This window comes from Neltuma alba, unplaced genomic scaffold (assembly GCF_004799145.2).
Source record: "Neltuma alba isolate B1F8T4 unplaced genomic scaffold, ASM479914v2 tig00010592_pilon, whole genome shotgun sequence".
Classification (NCBI taxonomy): Eukaryota; Viridiplantae; Streptophyta; class Magnoliopsida; order Fabales; family Fabaceae; genus Neltuma; species Neltuma alba.
In genome coordinates, this window is record NW_021635455.1 from 136898 (window position 1) to 158320 (window position 21423).

At 36.4% G+C, this 21423-nt stretch overlaps 3 protein-coding genes across 5 annotated transcripts; 2 read left to right on the forward strand and 1 right to left on the reverse strand.

Annotated features, from left to right (window-relative positions):
• Window positions 1-1834: 1834 nt before the first annotated feature.
• On the forward strand, window positions 1835-5299 carry LOC114757362 (uncharacterized). Of its 3 annotated transcripts, none has more exons than XM_028946388.1 (3): window positions 1835-1916; window positions 3267-3831; window positions 4697-5299. In XM_028946388.1, the coding sequence occupies exons 2-3, from the start codon at window positions 3369-3371 to the stop codon at window positions 4744-4746; spliced, it is 513 nt and encodes a 170-aa protein (XP_028802221.1). In that variant the 5' UTR covers window positions 1835-1916; window positions 3267-3368; the 3' UTR covers window positions 4747-5299. The 3 variants fall into 3 exon arrangements, with proteins under 3 accessions (XP_028802221.1, XP_028802220.1, XP_028802223.1); XM_028946387.1 differs by lacking the exon at window positions 1835-1916 and adding an exon at window positions 1963-2250; XM_028946390.1 differs by lacking the exon at window positions 1835-1916 and adding an exon at window positions 1964-2102.
• Window positions 5300-6427: 1128 nt separating this feature from the next.
• On the forward strand, window positions 6428-9965 carry LOC114757320 (protein NETWORKED 2A-like). The gene is made up of 2 exons (XM_028946325.1): window positions 6428-6649; window positions 7233-9965. The coding sequence occupies exons 1-2, from the start codon at window positions 6428-6430 to the stop codon at window positions 9963-9965; spliced, it is 2955 nt and encodes a 984-aa protein (XP_028802158.1).
• Window positions 9966-11183: 1218 nt separating this feature from the next.
• LOC114757336 (NADPH--cytochrome P450 reductase) lies at window positions 11184-18114 on the reverse strand. The gene is made up of 18 exons (XM_028946346.1): window positions 17432-18114; window positions 16287-16346; window positions 16036-16112; window positions 15892-15949; window positions 15714-15800; window positions 15603-15639; window positions 15310-15379; window positions 14969-15163; window positions 14786-14878; window positions 13993-14218; window positions 13758-13841; window positions 13517-13668; window positions 13327-13423; window positions 12997-13146; window positions 12337-12414; window positions 12133-12255; window positions 11941-12054; window positions 11184-11650 (listed from the first exon to the last, which is right to left on the reverse strand). The coding sequence occupies exons 1-18, from the start codon at window positions 17726-17728 to the stop codon at window positions 11570-11572; spliced, it is 2079 nt and encodes a 692-aa protein (XP_028802179.1). The 5' UTR covers window positions 17729-18114; the 3' UTR covers window positions 11184-11569.
• Window positions 18115-21423: the final 3309 nt, after the last annotated feature.

Below are 21423 nucleotides of genomic sequence, written 5' to 3' on the forward strand. Positions count from 1 at the left end.
AAAAGCACCACAAATAGAGTTAATTTATCAAACCTTGTACAATATGAAAATTCAAGTATAATTTATGTAGTACGTATAATGATACCTATATATTATATTTATTTAAATAGTAAGGTCTGTCTTAAACAGAAAAGGATGAATTCATTTATTCTAATTAATTTTTTTAAAAAAAAAACCATAAAATTTAAGTTAGATAACTAATTTACACATATAAAAAAATTCATTATATTAGTTATATTAGTTATTTGTAATAAATAAGTGATATTTTTTTATAAAATATTCTTGTTAATCATATATATTGAAATAAAAATCTTTTAACTTGTGCAATCACCATGAAGACTACTTTAAAAATAAATACATATGAAAGGCAAAGTGAATTTGAGTTTTATATTTATAATCAAATTAAATTTTTAACTTGTTCTTATATTTATAATATGAGATAGCAATAAATTATACTATGCACAACTGCACAAGTCATGAATAATCTAACTCACTCAAAGGTGTCTAGTTTGATTTATTTAAAAATAACAATAGCCCTTGATGTTTTATTTGGGAAATTCAGGCCACTAAATCGCACAGATTCTCTTTATATTGTCATTCCTAGCATATTACTATCGTAAAATCTGTTTACTTCTAGTTCTAATTCCACCGCAGACTGAATTTGATAGACTAACCAAGAAGCACCCATTGAATAATCCAAGTCACACAATAGTATAATATGCAAAAATAACTGCAATAATTAAAAAAAATTAAGTACTTAAAAAAAGAAGACCAAAACTATCTTATTCCAATATGAGGTGGGAGGACGTGGAGGATAACCTTGGACGAGACGGCAAGAAGGAGACACTTTCAGTTTGGCTCACACCTTAGAACGCCAACTAGCACCCTTTTTCTGACCACTGACTTCTATTCCAAGATCTGGGAGACTTCGGACTAAATCGCAGAAAAGGGTAAACTTTTGTACGAAACTGTTTATCTTTTAAATTATCCTCTATGTATACTTTTTTAATATATATTATACTCCAATACTCTTTTCGTTTTTTATTATAAAAGACAAATAACCAAATTATGTTGATAAAAAAACAGTTAAAATTAGTTGAGGATAATTAATGTGTAAAAAGTATAATATTTTTTTCAATAATGCCCCCATTAATAAGGAGAGAGAGTATGAGAGAGAACAATTAAATTATTAAAAGAAAGAGAAGTGGGAGGGAGAGAGTATGAGTTGGAGACAAAATAAATAGGGGTAAAATAGGAAATCAATACAAAAAAATAGAGACAACTTTTAAGTGTCTCTTATATATGTAAATATGTCATAAGTATCAAATGTCTCTTATAATAAGAAACGGAGGGAGTACTTTATTATAAAAACACAAAAATTTAGACCGGTGAGTAAAGAAACAAATTGTGTAAAGTTATTTGGTGCTGCAGAAGTTAATTTCTCCTATTTTCGTCGAATAATCTAAATGATATATTCCTTTAAAAATTAAATTAAAAATTAAATATTAATTCTAAACCTAGAAAATTTGTGACCGCCAAGAGTTGTGGGCTTGTGGTTGCCAGCCGAGGGGGGCCTCTGCCGTTGCAACGTGTCAGTGGCTCATTGATTGGTTTTAATAAAGCTGGCTCCACGGGATATACCTCCCCGCGGTGATTTGTTACTTGTCTTGTACATTCTGTACTTCTGCGCGTGACATTATTGGAATTGCATGAAACAATCCAACGGTTTTTAAGCACGCCACGTATGGTTCCTGGTTGTTCGACGGCATCTGGAAGCCGTGTGGAAGTTTAGCCTCCGCTCTTTTTCTCCCCAATCGCCTTCTGGCTGCCTCCAAACGTCCCACATAAACAGCCCGCGGGAGATTCCGATTGGTTTATGCTTGTACTAGAATACAAAGAACTCTGCGGGTGCTAAGGTATATTGCTTTGTTCCTCTCTTTCGCTTTGAACAACAGGTCTCCTATCCTATGAATCTTCGCCCTAAATTCGAAATTTCAGAGACAAGGCAGCTGTTTAATCTTTGCCGTTTGCGCTGGGATTATCTTTCTGTTCAAGTTGTTTCCTTCATCGAAACAAAGAAGGGCACGCTTCTATTATTTTCTGTGAGCTGAGATTTGTTTTTTCTTTTGAGTGAGGATGAGCTGGGAGAACTTTGAGACGTAATATTTTTGCATGTTAGAACCAACTAGATCTTATTTGAAACCGGAGATAAATGTCGTGGATGTGGTTTGATTATCGTGACAGTTCCAAGTTCCTACAACGACAATTTATTTACGACTTACTATGCTTGTATGCCTGATTCGGAAGTTTTAGTTGTTTCAAAGTTTACAGATTCGCTTTTGCTCTGCCTGGTTTTTGCTTTAGACCTCTCCTGACATTGGCTATTTGTCTGGCTACGTTTTGACAAATGGGAGTTTCTTTTGTTTTCTGTGATTTCTTTCCGAGAGGAAGAAAAATGTTTATGCACGTAGGATCTTTTTCGTTTTGGGATTCGAAAATTATATATGTCGTTTTTAGTACTATTTATAATTCTTAGATTAAGAAAACTAAATAAATTACTTCAAATTATGCATACTTATCATTTTTTTCAAACTGATATATAATCTAATGATACACAATTTATTTAACTTCTTTAATCTCTCCAAATTAATTATTTGGATCTTATTTTGAGGATCGGAGGTAGTATTTTGATCACTCAAACAAACGTGTTAAACTATGTTATGTTTGTTGATCTCAAGATGTTTTAGCTGCCACATACATGTTTGAACACTGCTGTCCAGCCCACGGAGATTATGTTGAACGTCTCTGACTGGCTGAAGAGTGATATACTTCGATGTTGCATTGACATAAATTAATTCGGTTTATATTCAAATTATAGAGTATATGCTTTCTAAGAGTTTTGGATTGGACATTCTTATGGCGATGTGGCCTGTAATTCAGAGTTTGGTGGCTGAAAACACATTTGGTGAGATCAGAAAGATATGAAATTCAACATTTTCTGATCTGATATTTGAAATTTAAACATCGCTAAATATTTTCTGGGTTTGATAGCTAAAGTATTTAAATATTCCCGACGAAAGTGTTATGCAAGAGTATGTTGAGGTTTTCCACCTAGAGCAAGGGGAGCTTTTGCTTTTCTTTAAACATTGGATTTTCTAGAAATCTAAGCTGTCAGTACTGTTTTTGCTTCAGTTCAGACGCTGTGATCATTAATCAATGTGCTCATTTCTCTATTGGATTCACTAATCAGATTTCTTACTCAACAGGTATCCTAAGTAGAGACAATTGCTTGTCAAGTAGATCCTCTGAAAGATTTTTAATTTTTTCTGCGGAAACTTGGTTCCTTGGAGGGATTGTTGGACTAGTATATGGCTGTGGCTTTTACCCATCTCTCGTGGTGGCTGTGGAGTGGAAAATCTCAAAAACCAAAAATCACAAACAGCCCTTGCATAAATTCTCCAGTTGATTCGGGTATGTGGGAATCAGATGCTTTAAGATTTCCTTGGGTAAATCAGGCAAAAATGGGATCCTCATCAAGGAGGACGAAGCGCAAATGGCATAACAGAGAAAAGCAGAAAATAGATACGGAATATGATGTTGTTCTTGTTCCATCTGATGGAGGATGTGTTTCTGATTCTGAATCCGATGGTTCTGATTGGTCTATTGGTTGGCTTGAGCCTCATGGACCTGAGTTTCCAAGTGATGACGAATCAGATAAAAGTTTTGCCGTCCTGGTACCCTGCTATGGACGCCAGTATAGTGGCACACTGGAGGATCCTAAAAGCAACATACTGACCACTGTTGGGAACTTTCCAGATAATTGTTCAGACGGTAAGAGCAATGTCTTCAACATCTATGAAAGCTCCCTTTTAGCCGGTTCCAACTTTATTTTTTCTATTGGCATTGGAATGCCTGTTCTAAGTAAAAAGATGAGTACCTTGTTGAAGCTGTTAGAGGTGTCAACAGTCTCTAAATTGTTGCTGGAGTTTATGCGTGCGATTCTGACTTTAGATCATGTTTGTTAGCGTTCTTTCTTTTGCTTTTTGTGGTGTGAGTAAAATTATGATTGCCCTATCCTTGAAATCCAGAGTTTAATATGATTACCATCAACTTCTGAAGTTCAGGATCAAGAATATGTCTACTTTAACCTATCCGTTTATTCTTATATTATCTTTATCACTATTTCATTTTGCATTTAGTATTATATATTATATTTTTATTCCCTTGAATCTCATTAAGGAGGTTGCTTTCTTTCTGTTCTAAATGAGGATATGCCCTTAGATTTATCAAGACAGATATTTACATCTATATTGAAGCCGCAGGTTTTGTCATGATTAATTCCCAGTCCTTTCTAAGTCAGATATTCTCATAACCTTTGGCTCTTAAGAGTTTTATATAATGATCCAATAAATACGTTAATGCAACTTAAAACGTAAACTGAAGATTTGGTTACTGCAGTATCTAAAAACAAGTGCTCTTTTCTGAAAACCTATTTCCAAATCATTAGTGTGGTTGATAGGACTTGTCTTTGTTGGCTGTTGGTATATCTGTACTGTGTTAGTTTACCTTTAATGTGGTAATAACTAACAGTAATTCATAACACACAGATGTATATCTGTGGCTATTTTTTGTTACAGATTTATGTTTATTTGTGACTTGACAAGCTGACGTTTATGGCTTTTGTTTGTATCTGCAGAAAGCAAGAAATATGTGGAAAACTGGCTCTCTTCTCTTCAAAACAGCTGATGCTTAAATACTTGTGCCTGTGATTTTGCACTATGGAGCCGCCTCTTTAGCTGCTGCTTTTTTTCTTTGATAAAATCACGCTGTGGTCTGGACCAGTAAACAATTGTATGATGATGTAAAAAATTAAACCAAAAAAAAAAGGGAAGTAAACAAAACTGCTGGGTGGTGATGTAATGGCAGAGTAGTGTTGGTCAACTTGGTTGAGGCTGGTACAATTTGTGAGGAGAAGATTTGATGATTGGCTGCTTCTTTGGTGTCTGCCTTCAAGAATAAAACATCTGAAATGTGTCTCTGCCTAAAATGAAAATGGAGAGAAATGGAAGACTGCATGTTGAATGAACTGTGTGGCTACGGAGCTTGCTATTCTTTGATGTAAATACTGTGTGTATATATGGGGTTTGCTTGTAACTTGTAAGCTTAGTCACGTTGTAGATAATTGTATAGAAAGTGTGTATAGATAACATGAATGTATTGTGTGTTTGGGCTTTTGGGGAAAGCACTGTATGTCTCATTCGTGAAATGGCAAGTTTATTTTAGTATTTTGCTTTGAGAATTAATTGTCCTTGCATGAGAAACACATCGTGTTCACTATCTTATCGAGGCTGTGATTGGAGTTGATCGAGACTGGGTCTTTTAGACGGCATGGTGATCTTGGAGTCCGGAGGTCACGATTTAATAGACTAATTCAAGCTCACGGTTCCATTTTCTCTGTTGTCTATTTTGACATACCTTAAAAAACAAGCATAACATTAATTTCTAAAATCTTGGCGGAATTCATTAAGTAATTTTGTAATTTGTGGTTGGAATATATTTTTCATGTGCTAATTATTTGTGATTTATTTAATTTAGATTCTTTTATATTTTTGTTAAAGTTGATGGGAAGATCATTAACTTTAGGAGATCAGACTATTTGCAGTAAATTAATTTATTCTGATTCCTTATCTCATTGAATTGCTCAACTAAATACCTGTAAATTATTAAAACACAGACAAGAAAAAGATGTGAAAATAATATACTCCTCCGGTCCTTAATATAAGACCCATTTAACTAATTTGATTAGATTAAGGAAGTTAGGTAAGTTAGTTAATTATAAGAAAAGTGACACATTTTTCCTAAAACACCATAGTTATATTTTTTAATACCCTATCTCCTTCTTCCACTTGATTATGGTTGAAGGAGTATTTATAAGGGTAATTTAGAAAAAATTAATAAATATGATAAATGGGTTTTATATTTAGGATCAAAACTGACTCAAGAATTGAGTCCTATATTAAGGACCGGAGGAATATCTATACTTGAGGGATTAAGAGTAGAAACGACCAATTGAGCATCTCATGACCTCAGCCAAGGGAGATCGAGAAAGCGGTGCAACTAAAACATATGCTTTGAAGTTTATATCGTAAAAACGTTATATTTTAGTTACAAGTTATAACAACAAATTCATTTTTTGTCAAGGAGCGTGGTAATTTAAAGAAAAGTCCTCAATTGCCAAGGTAGAAGTTGACAACAAAATAAATCAAACAAAAAGAAATTTTAAAATTTTAGGATATATGTATATTTTTTCCCAAAATGTTAAATACATTGACTAATTATAATATTACATAACGGAACTTATCTGATTTACATAACGGATAAACGGAACTTATCATTATGCATACGTACGAAATTTATGGGGGCGTGCATGGCTTTTTGGTGGGTTGGCAAGTGTTTGTTACAGAAGTCCTCGAATCCAAAATTTGAGCTCTTGAAAGCATCCAGACATCTATGCATGTGGCGAAGTATCCTCCTCTCCATGTCTGCCTCATTAGACCCGATTTTCACCAACCTGCTTTTCTTTTCCGATCAAACTTTCTTCGACCTCCATGATCAGGAAAATCGCAGCTGTTCTTTGATTGCTTATTTTGTATGCATTTGATTATCTACGCGTCTCTTTTTCGATCTCATTCGTCGTCGTCTTGGTTTTTAAATCAATGGGTTGAAAGTGTTTGATTGAAATCCCGAGAGAACGATGTTGCAAAGGGCGGCAAGCAATGCATATTCATGGTGGTGGGCAAGCCACGTCCGGACAAAGCAGTCGAAATGGCTTGAACAAAGCCTCCAAGGCACGTCGGATAAGTATCTGCAGATTTGTTTTTTGCCCCTTTTTGTTTTTCTCTCGACCAATCTATATGATTCTCCATTATTATTTTTTCGCAGCAAATTTCAGGCGATTTTAGGATTACCCTCATTTCGCATGTCTCGATTTCCCTTAGTCCAGTTATTTGCATCTTACGAATTGAATTCATCACCTTCTTCTAACAAATTCCCTGTGTTGTTATTAGCTCTCTGAACAATATAATGAAGTATTAGTGGAGACGATTCTTGGAAAGTGGAATTGATAAATTATTAAAAGAAGATATCATAGCATATGTTGTTGCATTAATCAACTTCTTTCGGTTCACTGGCCCTTCTCTTTCTCATTGGTAATATATGAATGGTTTCTGAAGGAAATTATTAATACACATGAACTAACAACAGATATGGAGGAGAAGGTCGCAGAGACCCTTCAAATCCTCGAAGATGATGGCGACTCGTTTGCCCAACGGGCAGAAATGTACTACAAGAAGAGGCCTGAGCTTGTAAGTTTTGTGGAAGAGACTTTCAGGGCATATAGAGCATTAGCAGAGAGATATGATCATTTATCAAGGGAACTCCAAAGTGCCAACCGCACAATTGCTAGTGTTTTCCCAGACCAAGTTCAGTATTCAGTGGATGAAGATTATGAAGGTAGCCCAAGATCCCCAGCACCTAAACCTGGAGTTCCTAGAAGTCAAAAGAAAGATTTTAGAAGCCCTTCCATGTTAATGTCAAGGAAAGGGCCACCCAAAAAGACTGCTAGCTCTGCTAGACCCACGACAACTTCAAGTTCTGAGCTGAGCATGGGTGAAGCGCTTGCAGAAATTGACAAGCTGCAGAAGGAAATTTTGGGGCTACAAACTGAGAAAGAGTTTGTGAGGAGCTTGTATGAACGTTCCTATGATAAGTATTGGGAAATTGAGGACCAGATCACAGAAATGCAAAAGAGAGTTTGTAGCCTGCAGGATGAGTTTGGCGTTGGTACGGTCATCGAAGATCAAGAGGCGCGAACTTTAATGGCAGCCACGGCTCTGAAATCATGCCATGAGACTTTGGTTAAGTTGCAAGAAGTTCAAGAAAAAGCATCTGAGGAAGCTAAAGCAGAATACCAAAAGGTTAAGGAAGCTCACGACGAGTTTGAGATCCTTAGAGATCAATTTCTTTCTAAACATGGGAGTTGCCTAGACTTAGACGATCATGGGGATAAATCTGAGAGCAGCAGATCAGAAAAAAAGAGCTTAGATGAAGAGATGGAAAACTTGGAAAAAATGACACGTGATGTGGGGCAGTTGAGGGAGAAAATTAAGGAACGACTAGGAGTAGATTCAGCAAACTCTCTCACTGTAACAGAAATGGCAGAAAGAATTGATGACCTTGTAAATAAGGTTGCTACCCTGGAAACTGCAGTCTCCTCTCAGACTGCTTTGGTGAAGAGACTGAGGTCAGAGACGGGCGAACTTCAGAAAAATATACGGAGATTGCAAGAGGACAAGGAAATACTGATAGAAGATTCGGCCAACATGAAAAATAAGTTAAAAGAACTGGAGGAGGAATTAAGGAAAGTTAAATATCTCCAACAAAACGTGGAACACCAAAACAGTAGCCTTCAAAAACACTTTACTGAGGCTAGCTGTAATCTTGAGCATCTCTCTGAAAGATTGCACGATGTGAAACAAGATGAGGAAGCTGAGAATTTGGTGCTCTACAAAGACACAAAAAGCACTTACGAAGGCAAACCAAAAAAGGTATCTGAAGAACAAAATGATCAGCTGTCTGTTGATAAATCAGCAATGGTGAAGGATTTTAAGGTAACAAATGAGGAGAAGGAAGATGATGGTGCGGATCTTGGCTATGACATAAATGAGGAGAACAAGTTCAAATTGAATGAAAATGTTGACCTTATGCATGAAGGAATTCAAAATGTATTGCAGCGGGATAAGGGTGATTTTTCCGAGACAGTAAGTAACGTTGACATTGAATCACATGAGGGAGAAGGTCAACCTAACTGGAGACAAATGTTCATAAATGGGTTAGATGATAGAGAGAAGATATTATTGGAGGAATACACATTGGTGTTAAGGAACTATGGGGATGTAAGAATGAGGCTAAATGAAGTGGAGAAGAAAAATAAGGACAGTATTTTTGAGCTGTCGCGTCAGGTAAGGGAATTAATGAATTCTCTTGTCATGAAGGATAAAGAGATCAGCTTCTTACGTCAGAAGTTGGGCTGTCCAGAAGTGAATCCTGATGAAACTCCGTTAACCGCAATGACAGAATATACATATACAACTCAAGAAGGAGGCAAAGAACAAGAAGCCAAGTCGCAGGACTCCGAAATTTCAACCATCAAGAAGCATGAAGAAAATGTGGGGGAAAACCAGGTGGTTCACAAGCGTCATGCCCTCTCACCCCATGAACAGAAGCTGCGTTCAGATATTGACGATTTGCTGGAGGAGAATCTAGATTTCTGGTTGAGATTTAGCACCTCAGTTCATCAAATTCAGAAATTCCAAAACTCCATCCAGGACTTACAAGCAGAGTTGTCAGCAATAAAGGATAACAGCAGGGCAGAAGGCAGTTCAAAGCATTCCATACATTCTGAAGTTCGGCCTATTTTCAGACACCTGAGAGAGATAAGAACTGAGTTATCACTGTGGTTGGAACATAATGTGATTTTACAGGACGAATTGCAGGGTAGAGATTCATCGTTGAACAACATTCAAGATGACATATCAAAAGCCTCCAACGGAGGCTCTGACACAGGGTTAAGCGAGTATCAAGCAGCCAAGTTTCAAGGTGAGATTACCAACATGAAACAGGAGAACAACAAGGTCGCTAGTGAGCTGCAAGCAGGTCTGGGTCTTGTCAAGGGACTGAATAATGAAGTTGAGAAGACGCTAGCAGAATTGGACCAAGCGTACGGGATTAACAATCACCCCCCCTTGAAACACTCGGCAAGCCGCATGCGAATACCTTTGAGATCTTTCTTATTTGGAGTCAAGTTAAAAAGGCAAAAGCAATCAAAGCAATCCCTCTTCGCGTGTGTGAATCCAATGCAGAATCAATATAGTGATATAGCAGCACCCAATAATGCCCCTATATAGACCAACTTCCGGGGTCCATCACCTTCATTTGGAATTTGCTTGTGATAATAGATGCGGAAAAGAAATGTTGTTTTCTCTGCTTTGAAAGTCTCCGACGTGTTTAATGGTTTTCTCTCACCATTGGCCCGGTTTCTGACCGTGAGATTGCATGTCTTTTGTGCAGATTGAGATTTGGTTGTAATGTATTTGCTTCTTTTTTTATTTTAGAATGTTGCCAATTTTTCTCGGGTTGTGTATGAAAAAATATCTTGGGTTGCACTTATTTTAATCCATTACAGTATTTGATATAATTTATACTCATCTAGAATTCTAGATAATTCACAGTGTATATCTACCGTAGCTTTGAGAATGAAGTACGATACCATGTCTGCCAGAATTTTCTCGGCCATAGAGTGAAGAAACTAATTTAGGGAGAATAACATTTAGATTTTTTTTTTTTGGGTCAAAGGAATAACATTCAGATAATTTGGAAGTAAATTGTCAGCTGTGTCCCATCTTAACAATTGTGTGTGTACAGAACATTAGCAACTATTTTTTAAAATTGGATAGTGAATTGTCTGTGTTTTACTCTCAAGGTATAAATGTCTTCTCCCAAAAATATATTCGGCAGTGTTTCATTAACTCATAGGAGAGCTAGGAATATTCCACCACCAATCTTTGGGCTTTGAAAAAATGAGTCTTGTTCTTATGCCCTCCCAGTCGCATGACGTGTAAATCCAGCTAACTTTGCGCCAAGTTCCTATTCTTATGACGAGAGATTTTTCTTGCTTTTCATTTCTCTGAATTTTCTACCAATGGGAGGTGATTATGACACCACTCACGATTTGACAACCCAAAATCGATTTCCAGAAATGGGGGGATCGAAAATCAAATCCCGGTGCATCTTGGCGGTTGCTACTTCTGTCTCATTCCTTTTCCTGTTCTATTGACCCAAAACATCCACTAGCAATTTAGCACCCCGGCCATAGTACGAGCTAAGCGAATTTCAAGGCCCACCCAGCTAATGGAAATCGAGAACGAAAGGCCTGATCAAAGCTTTTATCCGGGGTCCAAACTACTTTGACGATCTTGTTCTGAAGAATTTTCGGCAATCCTTCATAGGATGGAATCAAAAGATGCGCAATAAGATCCGATTCACAACCCATTACATTCCTTAGCCTGGAATAAGAAGGGGAATTATGCGTCCGATATGCCGGAAAATTCACTGTTGAAAGGGCATTACTGAGATAAAAAGAATATAACATTATATGACTATGAGACAAAGTACAAGAATATACATAATCTTTATAAACTAGTTAAGCCAATCTAATAATTATTCATAACTCTTTCAACCTGTGTTTGCCTGCTCGAGGTTACCTATCAAGTACCCTTACAGGCAACCCTAATTCAGAAGAGGTCTAGCCTATCACAGGAAGACAGAGTGAATAGGTATAAAAAGACAGGTCCAGAAAATCATTTCATTTTCTCTGGAAAACCCGTTTCAACCTCCATCATCAGTATCCTAGAACTCCTTAAACTAATTTTGGTAATCTTGAATTCAACGCATCAATAAGCAAGGATACCACACTTGTTCCAATTTCCAAACCGACAAAAAATCAGAAAAATCACCAGACATCTCTAAGGTATCGGCCATCCATTTGCAGTTTTTTCACTATCGCCTCCGCCTTGGATGAGTCCACATTTTCCTGAAATTCAATTCATCACAGGGTTCAAGACAAAGTTTACTTCAGTGAGTGCGAAGTATACAGGACATTGCAACCAGAAATAAATTGGTCGAAGCAATCAGAAGAATACATTCTCATAAACTTCATGCCTCCCCCCCCCCCCAAAAAAAAATATTAAACAGATATCAAGGATAAAATTAATCGACATAGTTGGGACCTAGAAAATACTAATTATAAAATTAATCCACAATTCTATGTCTGTTCAAGAATTAGGATCAGGAGGTGGAGGGTGATGAAAAGAGAATCTGCACCTGCTGCTGGACAATGGTATGCAGTGTCCTATGGACATCTCTGGCCATACCCTTGGCATCACCACAGACATAAAGATAACCTCCCTGAGAAATCATACTCCAGAGATCTGCTGCCTGCACATGAAAAAATCATCAAATAAATTACTTTTATCAGTGGCATTTGCTCCCAGCTAGGATTCTATTTGCACTTACTTTATCCATCATCTTGTGTTGGACATATTCCTTGTCAGGTCCCTCCCTAGAGAATGCGACAATCAACTCTGATAGAGCACCTTGTTCCACAAAATTCTTCAGCTCATCTTCATAAATAAAATCCTAAAGACCAATGTTAACAAACAAATTACACATCCTTCTAAAACTCCCCTGGGATTGAGGGTACACTAACAATTATCTTACCATTCGACGATTCCTACACCCAAAAAAGAGCAATGCGGGACCAAGTTGAACACCATCCTCTTTAAGAGCAAATCTTTCCTGGATAAATAGAAGATAAAGAGTGACTCAAGAATAAGTACATGTCTATAATTAGGATACTAGTGTGAACCAAAGGACATGGACAAGCGTCAAGCTAATTGAGTCCTGGTGTAAGTTGAAGCCCACTAGCAGCAGACGATTCAACAATATTATGTAGTTTAGGAATTGTGATTTAATTGATACCAGTTGAGAGCTGGCTTGAGGGCAGCTTGAGTCTACAACGTCTGCTTATCCCCTTTGACGAAAAAGGGGGTTCAACTGATATTCTGGAAATTTACATTTTGCTATTTACAAATTTAGGATTAGGATTTTACTAAATTATGATTAGCTACATTTATTCAAAAAGCACTACAAAATCAGGGTTTCTAATCAAGATAGAACCAGGAGTCGGTATGTTATATTGTGGTCAAACATTTTTTTTTTTTTAAATGAAGTGGTCAGATATCTTTCAATTACTGATCAAATTCTAACATGTCTCTCCTATCCCTCACCTTCCATCTGTGCCGTTTCCACTCTCCAAATTTCCCTAATTCATTCCATTATTTTTTTAGAGAACTCAGCAAATCCATGATATATTCATACCTGTAAAAACCCCCTAAAAGGTGCCAGGCCAGTACCAGGTCCAACCATTATTACAGGAATTGAATGATCAGTCGGTAACTTGAAATTTGATGGTCTTATAAAAATAGGAGCCCAGCTACAGTCAGAACTTTTCTCCGAGGGAATAGCATTCTGAGAATATGAGATATAGCTCCAAGTTAGATAAGACATGGCATGATACAGCATTGGACAAAGCGGGAAAAAGAATCAGAAGATGATAACAGAAGATCTAAGAAGTTTAGACAGGATATATATATATATATATATATATATATATACTGCAGGAGGAGGTTATCTGTATCCAACTGCTACCTTCATCCAGGTTGAACAAACTCCTTTGTGGATTCTACCGGTGGGAGTTGGACCATAAACCAAGGCACAAGTTACATGTACTCTTTGTGGAGAAAACCTGGAGAATATATAAAATGCAATGCAGAATTAAGTGACAAGTTAGCTTATAAACTTTATTTCAGATACTTTTAAGGTAGGTTAAGATGCTAACCTAGGAGATGATGAAATTGAATAATAACGAGGTTGTAACCGAGGGGCTATTGCTGCAAAGAACACGCCTAGGGAAGGTTTTGCTGAAGGAAACTCAGCCATTACCTCAAGGAGACTTCTTTGACTTCCAACCACCCATTTAGAGTACTCATCCTGGAAAGTGAAAAACCAATATTCATCCTCAAAAGAAGGGGGGATCAAACTTAAAAGAGAGATACAAGCAAGAATTAGCAATTTTTCACCTTTCCCTGAGGAGATGATAGAAACTTTAATTTCTCTGCTTCACTGGGTTCAGATGCATGAGTAGCTAAAGCAACTAAAGCAGCCTGAAAGAGGAACACATATAACTGGCCCCTCTTAAAAAATCTATTATAAAGTTGGACATGTCCCTAATAAAACCACTGTTGTGACGAGTAAAATTGTTTACATAACAAGACAAGTAAACAACGGTAAGCACTTGAATGATCATATAAAAACCTTTCGAGGAGGGTTCAAGAGATCAGCGTAATGTGCCAATGCAGTGCGTAGTGTACAAGGACCAGGGAAAGGAGGTGGCAGAGAACCTCCCAAGGGAGTACCGTCCTCATTATCAGTGTGAAGAGAAAACAACAGATCTAAATCTTTATCCAACAACCTCCCAGCTTCTTCAACAGTCTCATCACAGTTTTCAGCATAAACACCAACATGATCTCCAGTTTCATACCTGGGAAGATCAGATGAAATCATCAAATACAGCACGTTACCCTCCATCTAACAGGAGCACTAAGCACAACATCAAACCATAATCAATCGCCAATCACTTTACAATTCTTTATAAGGCCACCCAAGATGTTATTTAATTGCAAGCTTATAATACTGCTAGAAGCTTCAGACACTTAAAATCCTGATATCTCTCCACAGATCAATACTTATAAGTAATTTCAAGAACAAACACTCTTCAAAGTTACTTTAATGTTTTTAAACATAAAAAAGAATTCACACAGATCCACCATCCCCCCTCCACCTCAAGAAATTTCTTCAGCATTAGTTCTGCCAAAGTCCTTGTTTCTTTATTAAGAAAATAACAATTTTGTATCCTAAGACAATGCCACTTAGCACAATACTAGTCATTTCACACTAATAGTTTTAAAGAAATTAGCAGATAAATTTAATTTCTAAAAATAATTATTAAGAAAAATAAATTTACAAATTCATAGCAACAAACGCTATTCATATCAAGTTACCAGCCCATGATCTTGTAATTCATTAGTAAATATGAGGTCTGACTTACGATATTCCAGTCCCTGATATATCAAACTCCAGATGTATGCAAGAGCGATCAGACTCAGGTTTGTGAAGCTCTTTTTGAACAGCAACATTGACCCTTCAAAAAGAGAAACAAAAATTTGTTGTGTCCACTATAGCATAAAATAACAATAACAGTCATAAATTCAACATGCAAAGCTTCATGCACCTGCAAGGATGGTGAATGTCAAACACAGCATTCCCGTTTGCCATATTCATATGACTATTATTGCATGATGTGACAGGGGGATCATGAATCGCTACTCGATATTCCGGTATAGTGGCCGTATAAGGTGTAGAGACATTATTCACATCATCCTCATTTAGGAGTAATTGATCTAACTCAGGCCAGAGAGATTCCTTCCTGCAAAGGAAAGGCCAATTCATAAAATTTAAAATGCAAGCAGTTGCAACATTTTATTCATTTTTCTTTTTCTTTTTTTGGTTTCGGTATAAGATAGTAACAAGACATCAATAGGTGTGTAGCAGGACCAGTAGGGTTACACTTACCAAGCCACAAAATCATCTTCAATAGATTGATCATCATCACCTAGTCCAAGAGAAACAAGACGTTTTGCACCTGGGGCAAACACAATTCTACACATAAGGAGATTTCGCCATAAAGCCAATATACTACTTCATTATGTCTGGTATATAAAGTAGTAGCCCACGGCTCATGCTAAGCAAACAGAAAAAGGAAGCTACTCAATAGATTTGATGCCAATGGCACTGTATAAATCCAACGGCTATACTTCCTAAATACTAACAAGGCGAGAAAAACATATAGCTGATAAATTACATACCTTGTTCACTAAGTTCCTGATCAATGACCTTGGCTATCTGTTTCAGAAGAATATCATTAGATGACAATTAATGATCCCAGCTAAGAAAAAGTAAAAGCATCCGATATTTACCTTGTTAAAATGTTCATATTGCCTATTACCCAGGCCAAAAACACCATATGTGAGATGTTGAAGCCATGTTCCCCGCTCATCTTTTCCCTTTAAATTTTGACCATAATGTTAGAACCTTCCACATGAGGCACATGAAACCACAAATTATGATTTACTAAAGGCGTTGATATGACCAAACCTCAATAAACCATTTGTAAAATCTTGCAGCATTGTCAGTAGGCTCTCCGTCTCCATAACTGCCAAGCAAGATCCAAATATCAAATGAACTGGGCATTTCAAAAAGCCGTATTCATTTCACCATGTTTATGAAAACAATTCTTACGTGGCCAACATGAAAAACGCAAGGGTCTCTTTCTTTAGTTTTTCCCCGTATAGATCATCATCTGCTGCATAGTCATCCTAATTAAAATTAAATACACCAGAAACCTTAAGTCAAACCAATAGTTTAAAGCAGAAGTTTTATCGAAATAGAACACCGTCCAGAAAGTTTTAAGTGAATTCAGAAATGAATCATGCAATCCATAAAATGACCACGATGATGGTGTGCCTGAATTTCATCGTGATCCAACTTACCAGGTCAACAACTTTGACTGCTGCTTTCTCATACCTTGCCTTAATCTCCTCTGCCAAAGCCTATTAAAAGGACATGGAACAAAAAAAAACACGGTGGCTAAACAAGATTGACAGCAGACTAATAGATAAACTGTTCTTTATTAGAAAACAGATCAAAATTGGCTTTGATTTAAGGCAACCTGATATAAATAAGTAGTTCATCAAACTGTTAGTCAAGTTTGCAGTGTTGTTAACAGACTTCACGTTGAAGAAGTTAGTTAGAGTTCTAAACTAACCAGCTCTTGTATAGTTGTGTATAAGAGAAGGAAGAAGGTGGTTATGATGGTTGATGCAGTTCTGGAATTCTAAATCGCTCTCATTCTCGCTGTTTGTACTATCTTCTTCATATCACAACCATTTTAAGCATGTTGGAAAAAGGGAGAAATTAGCATATGCTATAGTCAAACATTTGAACAAGGCATAACCCATAATAATTTTCAAGTTAACGTTAGCATATGCTACAGTCAACAATTTTTTAAACAAATTATAATATTGTTTAATTTTCCCATTGCTATGATCAGCATCCTTGCGTCTTGGTGCTTTTACTTGGTGTTTCAAGCAAACGGAGCACGTGTAACATAACATACCACCAATGACGCCAAACATAGTACAGGATTGCTTGTCATAAAGTAATCTGATTCAGCTTCATTATCCATATCATATATGAAGGTTAAACGTAGAAGGGAAAAGCATCAAATCAAATTAACACACTATATCCTTCTGCAACTCAAATTTCAGAGACACCAAAACCATCAGATCAAACTAGCAAGGTACAAGTTACAAAAGCTTAAATCAGACACCACCCTTTATAATTCACACTTCAGGGGGAAAAAAAAATGAATTGAATTCTCAGACAGGAGCACCCCTCCCTCCGCTTCGATCTCAATCAAGAATCAATATCCCATCCCTGACAAGTGTGGAGGAAGTGGCCTAGCATCGGATTTACTTCAACGGGGATGAAGCAACATAAACGAGTGATGTGATTACGATAAATGACGAGCAAAAGAGGAAGAGGGGTAAAAATCCCAGCCTCTAGAAACAATCGTTAAACATAATCTCGACACGGTACCCAAAAAAGGGCGAAATCGACTGAAGAAGAACTGTACCTTTGCGAAGCCCTCAGCTGTACCAGTCTGAGTACCAAAAAACACAGTAACCTTAGTCTTCCCGGAGCTAACGTCAACATCATCCTCTTCCTCCTTCACCGACAACAAACTCGGTACCGGCACCGGCTTCACCTCCTTGCTCCGATCCGACGACTTTCTCCAAGCAAATGCCAATAGCCCAATGATAAGAGCCACCAAGGTGGTAACAACGACAGCCAACGAATCCGAAACTGAATCACCCAGCGAAATGCCCAGCAGGGATTCAAGTGTGCGCACCAAAGCCGAAGTCGGAGCCATCGCAATCGGTAAGGATCAAATCAAGTCAAACACGGATTGAAGTAGTGGCCAAATACAAATTCAGAATATTTGCAGTGATAGAACTAGTCGTTGATCCGGCCTCACTCCACGCTCTTCTCTCGCACAGTGCGAGTGAGAGAGGTCGAGTAAGCCCTAGAAAATGATGGTGGTGATGGCGCTTGAAGGCGGGTGGAGAAGAGAAAGAGGACCCACCAAATGGAGATTGACCAGAGATTTTGGAGCACTTTATATGATTCTGATTCTGCCGGAGGAGAGGTCAGAGCGTCCCCGTGTCCTCGCAAGCAATGATGTGGTGACTCGCAAGATTTCCCACAACCTGAGGCTTCTTGGCAAATGGGCATTGACAATTAAAAAGGGGTTTGACAGCCAACTCCCTTTCAACCGAAAAGTAAGCTTTGTGGTTCAAAAGAAGAGGTTACCTTGCGTTTCCCCATTATCCCGCCGTATTTTTGCACCGATTCCTCAACTTTTCTTGCATGACATGTTTTTTTTTTTTTTCCGTAACCACAGAAAAGAATCCTTTGAGACAGGATTGCGATGTCTAGGTATGACTTTTATCACAGGCAGCATGGAACTCAAAAGCGATGTCCTCTGCATTCAACCCTGCAAATCGCGATACATTAAATTGAATTTAACATCAATTAAGAGAAATCGCAATAAAAAGAAATTAAGTTCATATAATAGATATCGGTAATTTTTTAGAGAATACATCGCAAAATCCTGAGTGAGATGGGCTTTTCTTAATGCTTGACTTTCCATCAAAGATTCACACTAACTTGACCCCAAAAAAAAAAAAAGATTCACGCTTTAGTGAGGGGAAAAAAAACTTAAGACTGCATAAAATTATAGAATGAGACGGTAAAAAATTATAAATTCTTAAACAGTCATTTACTATTTTTAAGTAAAGGTTTGTAATAAGAATTGAATTTTTTAATTTCATCTGTCTATCATTTTATCCACCAGTATACCTATTATGTTAGCAAATCTATGCTTTCATTTTTATATCTTTTTTTGGTTCAAAATTTTTATTTCATGCTCCGCGGCCTAATGTCGAAAATGAATACCTAACGAGTGGTCAAAATAAAAATAATAATAGTAATTAATAATAATACCTAGCCAATATATTGATTCATGATTAGCTTGGTATTGGTCTTTTTTAGTGTTTGTTGTTTTTTAAGATATCTATCATATACCCCATATTATCACAATGCGCATCATTAGGTCTCATTAAGGCGGCTCCTTCAACATGTTTTTTATTTTTAAATTATTGTTATATTTTAATCATTTTATTTTTAAGGCACAAATAAAAGTTTTTCCATTTTATGGGTCAAATAATTAAAAAAAATAGAAAAAATGATTAAAAAAAAGAAGTTAAAAATTACTAAATGTTAATAAGGAATTTCAACAAAAATTTATTATTATTTGTAAATTCACTATTATCAATATTAAATAAAATGTTATTACAAAATCCGGTTTAAAATTTAAAAATTTTTAACTTCTTTTTTATCATTTTCTCATAAAAGCTATAAAGAACTGGGTTTTACAAAAAAATAAAAGAATTGGAACAGTACTTAAAAATTCCTCTTATGCTGAAGATTCTGTAAACGTGCAGATGAATGAAGGATGGCATTGGATTTTTCACCATAACTCTCCCCATTAGCCAATGAAATTATTTTTTCAGTCACTGGTTGACGGCAAAACCATAACTCCATATTACTTCCATGTCAAGATTTCACATCAGCTGGCTTATCAATCTCAGGCCCCAGCCGCATCGCCTGCCCACTTCGAATTCGCGAGTCTCGACGACACGCGCGCGTAGAAGTAAGACTGAGGATTCACAACAATTAGTAGGCAATTGTTTATTTTTTCCCCTGCGAATTTAGACCAGCTTTTTAAAGAGGCTATGGGAATGCCAAGTTGGGAGGAGAAGGTTCTGCGTCGTTGAATCTTCAAGTCCACAAGTCGGCAATTTGCATTGTCCACTTTTGAGGGTCGCGGTGGCTTTCATGGTTATTAACTGATGGACAAGGAAAACTGAAAGCAAGCAGGAAATAAAGCTTTATTTATCCTTGATATAAGTTAGATGGACACGTCTCGTTATGAATATGCGATGTTTGAAAAATAAATTGATCCATTCATAACTTTTTTTTTCGGGGTCAAGGATCCATTTATAACTTCAAATAATATTATCATATTTTTTTAATATAAAAATTAGTTGACTACTTTGCTCAAATTAAAAAAAATTAGTTTAGTTATTTGTAATAAATATGTGTCTTGTGTTTTAAAATATCCTTGCCAATTAAATATATTAATTAGAACTATTATTATTATTATAAAGACTATATTGAGAAAAGTTGATAAATATAAAAAACAAAGTGGATTAGATTCTCATATTTAGAATCAAAATAAAAGTCAAACAAATTCTTATACTACCTCATATCCTAATTATAAGAGCTAGTTAATTAATCTGAGAAGATTAAGGAAAGATATTAAGTTAGTTATTTGTGTTGTCTTTCCTAAAATATCCTTACTAATCAAGTGTATTAGCTAGAACTATTATTGTTAGAAGGACTATCTTAAAAAAAATACATAAATATTATAGACAAAGTGGATTACGTTCTTATATTTAAGATCAAAATAGAAATCAAACAAGGTCCTATATTAAGGACCGGAGGTAGTATTAAGGTAATACTCCTCCGGTCATTAATATAAGACCCATTTAACTAATTTAATTAAATTAAAAAAGTTAGGTAAGTTAGTTAATTATAAGAAAAATGACATATTTTTCCTAAAACACCATAATCATCTTTCTTAATACCTCCTCTTCTTCTTCTACTTGATTATGGTTGAAGGAATATCCATAGGGGTAATTTAGAAAAAATTAATAAATATGAGAAATGTGTTATATATTTAGGATCAAAACCAACTCAAAAACTGAGTTTTATATTAAGGACCGGAGGAGTATATTGTAGACATAGATTGTATTATATGTTTCTTGATAAAGCGAAAATAAGGAGGGAGGCAAGTGAATTTATTTTTGTTGTTGTGAAATTTGAATTTCATTGATTCTTTCTTCATCAGTTGTCTTTATTTCAGAGGATTTTAAGCGTCTTCCACAGCAGCACAAATATGTTTCTTGGGGAATACTGAATTCCATAAAAAACGAAAAAGGAAAGGAAATACCGTATCTAGTGCTGGAATATTACCTCGACCTCATCCAAGGTCATTTTCCGTTACGCACATGCACACTAACAGATAAACACTGAAGGAGGGAAACGGTTTGAGATATGAGACCTATAACAGCCTATTTGGTGGATAGCTCTAAACCTAGAAAAACTTTTGGATAACCCATTTCTGCCAAAATGAGTGATTTATTTAAGTTTAGCCACTTTATCGTTTCACAAATGTAATGTGAGAAGTGGCCAAATGACAGTTTAAGCAAAAGTGGTTTTCCAAAAATACTTTCAACAAAACTGACCCACTCGAGAACTCTGTTGCTGGCTTGTTACAAATATGTTGCTAATCATGACTTCAGACGAAAAACTCTTGACCAAATTGAAAGCTGTTAGCAACATAAATGCTCAGAGATGAGTACAGGAGTCCAACTCCAGCTTATGTTTTTCAATCATCACATTCAATCCCCACACAGGATCCAGATCGATGAAACACCAGGT